The 9,563-nt window shown below is 45.9% G+C and overlaps 1 protein-coding gene across 1 annotated transcript; it reads right to left on the bottom strand.

The window, feature by feature from the left end:
- Nucleotides 1-2,618: 2,618 nt before the first annotated feature.
- Nucleotides 2,619-6,792, bottom strand: LOC123102422 (metal transporter Nramp6). The gene is made up of 4 exons (XM_044523770.1): nt 6,016-6,792; nt 4,508-4,644; nt 3,775-4,424; nt 2,619-3,219 (listed from the first exon to the last, which is right to left on the bottom strand). Exons 1-4 carry the CDS (start codon nt 6,660-6,662, stop codon nt 3,010-3,012), a joined length of 1,644 nt encoding a protein of 547 aa, XP_044379705.1. The 5' UTR covers nt 6,663-6,792; the 3' UTR covers nt 2,619-3,009.
- Between the last annotated feature and the right edge of the window lie 2,771 nt (nt 6,793-9,563).

Genomic DNA, 9,563 nt, shown 5'->3' with positions numbered 1-9,563 from the left:
CCTTGGTATACCCCCACCCTTTTTTTAATAGTTGCCCTGCGTAAAAACATTACAGACCAGAGTAATTGTTGTCGGATGAATTAACATGTACTCATAAAATACATAGGAAAAATAACACCTCGTATTTTTTGCCGGATGCTGGCGCTGGATAATGCATAGTGCTGCTTTTGTTTTTGACAAAAGATTTGACCGGTTCTATATCTTTTAGTGCCTGAGGTCTTCACATAACCCGGCCAGAACTTTTTGAGCCGGAATTTCTGGAACCGAAACTTCTTGATAATCCGGCCAGAACTTTTGAACCGGAACCTCTTGATAATCCGGCCGGAACTTTTGATAATCAGGAACTTTTGAACCGGAACCTCTTGATAACCTGACCGGAACCTTTATCATAATCTAGGTCAGAACTATTTATCGACTCGGACGGAACCTTTCGGCGATTCGGCTGGAACCCTTTGGCGATTCGGACAGAACTTTTCATCGAGGCGATCGGAACCTTTTGGAGATTCAGACGGAACCTTATGTCGAAGTGCTCGGAACTTTTCAATAATCCGGCTAGAACCTTTCGACGAGCCGGCGGAACCTTTTGATGAGCCTGACGGAACTTTTTTGGCGAGCCAGCTGGAACTCTCCGACGAACCGACCGGAACTTCTTCAATAAGCCGGACGGAGCTTTTCGATCCCTGGGATATCGCCCTCCAAGAACTCAACACCACCGTGCGCAGGCCCCACGGCGGGCGCCAACTGTCGTGGAATTGTCACGGGAAATGTCCTAATGTGAGGACTTAGTCGTGAGGCCAACACATCTATGTGGTAGCTTGATAGGGGTTGATCGAAATCGAGAGACACAACACTCAAGACAAGGATTTAGACAGCTTCGAGCCCCGGGAAACATCATCCAGTAATAACCCTACATGCTGTTTGTGGCTAGGTCTCGTTATGCTCATCATGGAGTCGCCGTAAACCGGCTCTCCTAGTTGTGTCTAGCCTTAAGATTATTTTCCCTTCCCCCTTTTGGGGAGCCATACCCCTCCTTATATATGTTGAAGGGGCGGTTTACATGACTAGTCCTAGTTGGATTAGAATTACTCTATTACAAGTGGAGTCCTAGTCTTGCTTCCTTTGTAGGAGAATATTCCTTGTGCTTTCCTCATAAATCGGCCCACCATTAACATGAACCGGCCTTCTGGGCCTTGGGCCTTGTCATCCGTCTGACCCGCCCGCCGGGTCATCAGTGAGTCATAATGTTCAGGCGGGTTGTTTATAAACCGCCAAGTCAGGGGGCGGGTCGCCAGTGAATCGCCAAGTGTCAACCTGGTCTCAAGTAAACCGCCAAACCCGGCCGGGTCATATTTTCGGCCGGTTCATACGCGCGGGGTATATCCCCGACAATGATGATGAGGACGACACGGAGTAGATTGTAGTTGCACCATAGTTTATCTAGTTGCACCGTAGTATGTAGTTGCACTGTAGTTTAGATTTATCTATCTATGTTTGAACTATGTAAAATATCTATGTATCATTTTATCTATGACTATGTATCATTTTTTATCTAAAAAAAATATGTATGCAACCTAGTCCACTTCCGTTTTAGCATGCCTGCTGGAGCTACGCGCGCGTTAAATTTTAGCGCGGCTGCTGAAGTCAGTGCTGTCCGCCGCGCCAACCAGGCGATGGGCGCGCGGTAAAGTAACTTTTAGCGCGCGGCGCGTTGGGCAGCTGTTGGAGATGCTCTTACGCCTAAAGAAAACACTACTCTTCAAAGCCAAACAAGCAAAGAGAAAAGGGTTAAAGCATAAACACTCTTTTTTGCCCTAAAAAAACTCTCTATTAGGAGAGTGCACGATGGACGCACACACCATATAAATGTGCGCGTCTTCTGCTACAGACCTACCCGTGGCAAGAGTTATGTGGTCAAGCTTACCACATATGCCAGCTGGTAGGCAGCTAGAGAGATTTTTTTTCTCGGGTTTTCTTTTATAGCTTACCACATATGCCAGCTGGTAGGCAGCTAGAGAGATGAGATGTCGAAGGGTGAGGCAAAAATGTTTGGAATCCTCTAGCTGGTGAGAATTTGTGCCTCTCACTTTGGTTGGCCGCAGAGAACGCTATCACCAGTGTTAGAGAGAACATGGTCCACTCTTCAGTTCTACACCCGATTACTGATGCAGACATTACTAATGCAGACAACAGCAGGTTCTCTTTTCTCTGAAGCTGACAGGAGATGGCCCTGTTAATCTTTCCTTTGGATGATGTTCATCATCCAGGCACGCAACATCAGTGAAGCGCAGGCTACAGAGACCGTCCTCGTAGGGCACTGATCTTGTCCACCTGACCGTGCTGGAATGTTCCATGATTCTGATGGCCACAAAAGAGGCTGTACATGACGATTTTTGCGTGTTTATTTTGTTCATCACCATCCTCCACTATGGCGGTATGACAGTTTCAGGAATAAATTCCCACCAGGCATCAAAGTATCTGTTCTTATTTTCGCACAGCAAAAGCTTCCAAATATCTTTATATTAATAACAACAAGAAAATTATATTGTAGTTTTAAGGACAATATAGTATATTCCCAGCACCGACGTATCCGTACCAATAACATATCATCGAGGCAATCGTACAAACAATAGTCAGAATTGGGTCATCACATTCGCTGTCCACATAGAAAATGGTTTCATGTACAGATGAAGGATAAGATTACACTGCTTTCTTCCGCTTCTACTCTTCTCTTTCTCTACGCCTTTAGTCCGCCGACAAATAAAGAATTAGACAAAAGGAATGAACGCGAAGCTGTTCAGCAGCATCACCAATTCACTGCCCTGTAAATCTCTCCCCTTCTAGACAAGTCAGGGAGCTACAACCAAATTCAACAGTGGTTCAGGTCTGTTTCAACAACTCAATGTCACTGTACATTGTGGATCTCTGGGTCTCTGTTCTTGGAAGAGAAGCCTTCTATAGGTTCGAGAGGTTATGGTTGTGTAATAAGAGGGCAAAATTTTGTTACAGCTGTCATGACAATCTCTTGCGTATTGCTACAATCATCTGGTTGGAGATTTCAGTGCCCCGCAGAATGAGGTACAATACGAATGAGGCGTAAGCAAGCACTGCCATGCAGAGAATTGAGCCGTACAATGGACCTCGTATTTCAGATGAGAAGAAGTCCAACAAGAGATAGCCGTTGATTGTGATCAATAGTGCAGCCACTGTCCAGGTTACAGCCTGCATAGAGATGCCCAAACATGGTGAGAACGTCATCATCTTGAACAATGTGAAATTTAAACTTAGGGGCCAGAGAAAATAATGTTCAGGTGATCACATTACAAGGTTGTGCAAATGATGATTTAGTATATATTTGTCTAATAAAAGTCCTACAAAAACAAATAACCACTGGAGAAAAATATTGCTCATTTAGCTAAACATATGACTTATGAATGTAGCGACGAAGCTTTTGTTGAAGAATGCACCTATAACTGAATTGTGAAGCAAAATCTAGAATCGTGAACCAAAAAATATCACAGCTAGCCTCTACAATTTCCATAAGGGAACACTGGTTACACTACTGCAATTATTTGCAAACAAATGTGCCAGCATTTTTAACCTAGACACAGACTTGCACATGAATAATATTAAACATAAATCCCTCCAGAGAATATGGTGTGGCTAGGGGTAAATGCTTTTCACACAGAACATCTGAGCATGCAAAAAAGTAAAGGGTGCACAATCATGAAGAAAAAAACAGGAGAAGGATTAGAACTGAGGTTAAGGAGGACTTACTTGCATTTTACGACCTATTCTAAAAACTCCCATGACTTGCTCTTTGGATACCAAGGTTATCAGAGGAATCAGTGCAAAAGGAATCTGAATTGATTGAAGCACATTGAGCCACTCATTTAGAACATCAAGTGCGTCAGATGAATCGAAGAACAGAGCCACAATTATAGTCGGCACAATTGCGAAGCTTCGGGTGATCAGTGCCCTAAGCCATTTCTTTAACCTCAAATTTAGGAACCCACCCATTATAAACTGTCCAGCATACGTTCCTGTTATCGTGCTACTCTGACCGGCTGCTAATAGCCCAATCCCCCAAATGTAGAGGATAGGTAAAAAGCCCCCACCAAACTTCTCTTGTAGATATTGCCCAGCGTTTTCGAGGCCGATACTGCCGGCTTCCTTACTACCATAGAATCCTTTAGCGAAAACAGTTGTGACAAAGAGATTTATCATGAAGGATATAGCCAATGCGACCGTTGACTCTATTGAGTAGTATCTCAATGCTTCACGGACTTGGTACTCCTTTTTTGGGTCTATTTTCCTCGACTGCACAAGCGCTGAATGGAGGAACACGTTGTGGGGCATAATAACACAGCCAACAACCCCAACTGCTTGTCTTATTGTCTTAGAGCTCAATTTTGGAACCAAAATACCTGTTGATAAATTAGGCATGATCAATGGACAGGAGTGTATGGGACAAGTTAAATCAACAAAGGCTAATCTGTGAGATCCTTACCAATTAACAGATCCTTCCCATTGGGCTTGGTATCAGTGAACATCCATGCGAAGGACACTGCCATCGTTGCAATCAAAACTGCAAATACAGCTTCCAGTTTCCTCACACCATAGTTCTCAAGAGAAAGGAAAATGAAACTGACAAAAGGTAATAACAAGGTAAGTTGATGATTCAAACAATATAGCTGCATAGCTTTCTGTCTTTGATTGTACAAATAGATGCACTAAAGACAGGTAACAAAACATGTAAAGTACAGTGATGTTAGCCTCATCCAGGCCCAAAGCGAGGGTATAAATTCAGATAACAATATCAGTTCTACTAATATTATAAACAAATGAATAGTTCTGAATTGTGAGTTTGTGACCATTTGGAAAAAAAGTGTATGTCAGTATCAATACGCAATTCAAGGACCATTCGTAGAATTCTGAATGAGATGCAAATAAGAAGTAATTTCACAGAATACAACTCCTGTCAAAAGCATTAAATTAACATAAAGAATCACAGGAATACTAAGCAGTGGCTAAGAAGCATACTTTTGGATACAAGGTTCCTAACATATAACTCTTGTGAAATAAAATAATGTATGCATATGTCAGCAGCATTAATTCATCGTGCAAAAGCCAGTATAGACCTTCGCTTTATAATCAGAGGTCAAGAAAATCATACGGTACACTCATGCCACAATATCTCAGGATGAGAAGAGCACAACACAAAGTTTTAGGGAACAAAATCTAACAAGGAGATCACAAATAAAGTTGGCAGGAATCGTCCCCAGTAAGTTAGCCATTATTCAGGAAAACTGATTACTACTTGGTTCGGTGCTTACCCATGCAAGCCATCCCCAACCACCAATGTGATTCTAAGTTTTAAATAAAACCAAGTGCCAATCAATCGCATAACAAACTTCTCTGATCTTTTCACCGCAATGGTTCAGAAAATTACAGTTACTGTAGTTGCTACGTAGAAAAAAACGAATTAGAATTCAAACTTGAAACTTCTAAAATTTTGCAGATTCTTGTCAAGGAAGGTAAATTAAATGTCTGCAACCCTCATATCTCGTAGGGCAGAATGAATTGAAAGTGAGCCAAATGTAAATCGTCAATTGTCACATCACTGGTAGTACAACCTCAACAAAAAAGATCAAGCATTCCTATAGCTTTGAATTAAAGCAAGCGTGCATAATGATTTACAATCAAATCTGCACCAAACCAACACCTAACCATGCTGGGTCCTCAAACTAATGTGAAACTACCATAAGCAGTAACAGTAAGCAAATAACTAACTGAGATCTAACACTAAAACCTCACTCAAATGTCAATAGCAACGACTGGGACAAAAATCACTTTTCCGGTTTCTCGTCTTTTGAAAAAATCCCTAATGCTGATTTCAGACAAAAAGCAACTTATTTTGGAACTATTCTGTGATTCAGCACCTTGTCTACAATCAAATTACTCCAATTGCAAATAAAAAACTAAACAGCCAATGAGAGAGAGAGAGTCCAAACTCACCAATCCAAGGCGGTAATGACAACGCCGGCCCAGAGCGGCAGATACCCATTGCTAAGGATCTTGATGGCGATCGCGCTGCCAATGACCTCCTGGATGTCAGCGCCGACCATGGCGACCTCGGCCATGAGCCAGAGCGCGCGGCGCGCCCAGTCGGGGTACTCGTCACGGCAGAGCTCTGCGAGGTGCCGGCCGGTGGCGACCCCGAGGCGCGCGGCGAGGAGCTGCACGAGGAGGCCCATGGCGGTGGCCCACATGAGCAGCCACAGCAGCGTGTCCCCGGCCGCGGCGCCGGCCTGGAGGTCCCCCTCGAGGTTGCCCGGGTCCAAGAACGCGATGCTCATCAGGAAGCCGGGCCCCGTGAAGAGCCAGAGCTTCCGCCACGAGAAGGGCGGCGACCCCGAGGACGAGGCGAGCTGCGCCTCCAGGTCGGTGTCCGCGTCCGGGTCGTCCGAGATGGAGACGAGGACCTTCTCGGACGCCTCGAACGCGCGCTCCTCGAGGTCCTCCTCCTCCTCGCCGCCGCTGCTGCTGCCGGCGTCGCCGTGGTCGCTCCCGGGCGCCGAGGCGGGGAGGAGGGCGCGCGCCTCATCGTCGGCTCGGGCCGCGCCGGCGTCTCCCGCGGCGCCGGGGACGGCGTGGGCGGACATCGAGATGCGTTTCTGTGCGAGTTTACGCCGCGACGGTGAGGTGCGTGCGGCGATTTCGCGGGGCACGTGGTCGGCACGTGCCAGGCTCCCCAACCGGATGCTTCGTGACTCCACTATCTCGACCCTTTTTGGACCCTTTTATAGTAGTACGCTTGATAATCCTTCTCGGATCGATAGTGCAGCCTTCTGCTAGTCCTACTCTCCTATTGTGGCGATCAGGCGATGTCTATTGGTTGTCCATGAAATTTCTAACACAAGTATATAAGATATCATAAATGACAGTCTTTGCAATGCACTTTATTATGTCATGTTAATGTTTTTATGCTATTCACATGTCAATTTTTTGGAGCATGATCCATGTGACTCTTGTATGAAAATTCGGTGTAAAAATATATCTATCGGTTTTAACAAAGAGAAGTGCTACGCGGCGGGCGAGAGGCCAGGGTTTGGGCTGGTGGCCTCACTCACCGCGTGATACAAGATCTTTTAAATGTGCGGTTTAACCGCTCATCTGTTCCCTTCCCCTCTTTTTTTCTGTCATATCTTCCTTTTTCTTAAATCAGCACGAGCCCCCTTCCCACCATGCGTCGCAGGCAACCTGCCCCGCGACAGCAGCCTTGCTGCCCTGCTTGCAGCAGTGAGCAGCTCACCACACCAGCGATTGGTCGGCGCTCCTTGGTCGTAGGTTCTCCTCGTAGCTCAAGCTTGCGGTGTTTGAAGCTTTTCCGTAGCTAGTTGAAGGATTTTGCGCCACATGTCATAGCTTCCCATGAACACCGGTCACAATGTTTCCCTGATTTTCGCGAACGAGGGCTCCGGTCATCATCATGAATGGTTGTAGCAATTGTCGTCGGCGGTAGTAACAACTGCCAAAGACGGTCGCATCAAAATTGTCGGTGGCGGCATCACAGGTCGCATCATTCGCCATGAATGGTTGTAGCAACCGTCGTTACCAGTTGTAGCAAAATCTACAACAAATCATTGTCGGCGTCATCGCAGATTGCAACATCGCCATGAATGGTTGTAGATTGGCGTCGCTGGTTGTAGCAAACCTCGACGTCTGACCGTGTCTGGTGAAGGAGCTTTTGGTGTCTCAAGTTGTAGCACCGGCGGAGACAGGCGTCGCAGCTTTGTAGCTCGCGATCCTGTCGGTCGCATCATGGGTCGTCGTGGGACATAGATTTCTGGGGCATGGAGCTCGGGGTGGCAGCATGGTCGTGCCGTGGTGACCTACGTGCGCTCGCAGGCCATGGGCCCATCCCAATAGTCGACTAGCTGTGTCGCGTCGAATGAGCCACGATGCGTGAGCTTACTGCATGAGGAAAGGAGGAGAGCTGGTGGGGAATAGGGCGTCGACAACACAAAGGAAGGCAAGAGAGAGAGAGAGATTGGAAGGATGGCCTTGGTTTTATTGGGAGGAAGAGATTTCATGCACGAGCGTCACTTCCTAGTGGGGATAAGGTCATGAGGATAGAGGGATCCGTGTGAGACCTCGTGGCCATGTGGTGAAAGCGCAAGTGGCCAGTCTAGCTCGTCACACGACCACAAACATTAACCCTTAATAAAATATAAAACATATACAAGTGGTTGGTATCTACGGATATGCACACACAAATTCTGGTTAAGATCGCAAATTAAATACAAGTGGCGCAATTGGTACTCTAAAAACAAACAAGTCACATAAGTGGCTTGTTGTAGAATGATATAAATGCCACAATAAAAATTACCAAAAGAACATTTTCCTATAACTTGGTCAAACTTGGGAAAATATAAGATCTTAGTAAAAACGGTGTCTCCAACCGGACTAGTGGGGGAGCTGGGAGGCATCCCCCCTCCCCCGGCCATGGACTGGGGTATGACGCCCTCACACAAGCTATAGTTTGCATTGTAGCTAATGTAGATCAATGTCGCACTGGAACAGCAGGCTCGACCCCTAGTGCTAGCCTAGTTCAGCCCCTAGCCATGGCGACATGGGAGGCTCCCTAACCCACTACATTGTCGGCCCTCCCTCCTAGGCATTCCTTCCTATTACTGTCGTTGCTAGCCGCTATTGCACCAATGACGAGACTCACTCCCATGCTCCTCCTGTGGTGGCGGCCTTCCCCAATGGTGAGGTCCCCTTATCTCGCAGCGTGACATCTTTGTGGCGGGGCGAGGAGACGAGCGCTCTGCTTGCAGGTGGCAGTCTATGCCCCGCAACATGGAGATACTGGTGTGAGGCCCCTCCCAATGCTCCACCTTGTACATGTGCTAAGGCTGCCATGTAGGCAAAAAAGATGATGTGGCAAGGTAATTAAGAAGAGAGAGATGGGAGTGGTGACCCCAAGAAGAAATAATGCCAAGTGCGGGAACCTAGGGAAAACACTTAAATGAAAAAAGCACACCAATGCATGAACAACTTTAGTTGCTAAATCATTAAATGAAGGATGCTTAGCAACAACAAGTTAAGCACCTTTTGCATTGGGAACTTTAGTTGCTTAGCTCTTTAATGTGCTTAGCATCCATTTAGCACCAGTGCATTCTAGGAGGTCTGATGGGTTCAGTGCAGTTGTAGCTGGATGATACGTCTCTGACATATGTATATTTTTTATTGTTTTATGCCATATTTATACTAAATTAGCATATATTTTCACCAATTTAAATCATTTTATATTATTATTATTATGGAGTAACCTATTAATCCAGTGCCCGGTGCTAGTTGTTCTTTCTGCTGTTTTTGGACTTTTTAGGAAAATTACTTTATCGGGCTCAGAAAAATCCTGGAGGTCCTCCGCATCAGTTGTCGGTATAGGAATCTTGCATATGTCGTCAGCATCGAAGGGGTGAAAAATTGCTTAATCATTTCCACATTCCACTCTTTCCTATCCGGCAACATGAGCTGATTCACCCACCGTAATCTCG

The sequence above is a fragment of the Triticum aestivum genome, chromosome 5A (genome assembly GCF_018294505.1).
Source record: "Triticum aestivum cultivar Chinese Spring chromosome 5A, IWGSC CS RefSeq v2.1, whole genome shotgun sequence".
Classification (NCBI taxonomy): domain Eukaryota; kingdom Viridiplantae; phylum Streptophyta; class Magnoliopsida; order Poales; family Poaceae; genus Triticum; species Triticum aestivum.
This window is presented reverse-complemented; position numbering and strand designations above follow the sequence as displayed.

Coding starts and splice junctions, on each gene's coding strand:
- LOC123102422 (XM_044523770.1), bottom strand. CDS start 6,662: ATGTCCGCCCACGCCGTCCCCGGCGCCGCGGGAGACGCCGGCGCGGCC. Junction 4,645..6,015: donor GTCATTACCGCCTTGGATTG/GTGAGTTTGGAC, acceptor ACCTTTTGTCAG/TTTCATTTTCCTTTCTCTTG. Junction 4,425..4,507: donor TGGGAAGGATCTGTTAATTG/GTAAGGATCTCA, acceptor ATTTATCAACAG/GTATTTTGGTTCCAAAATTG.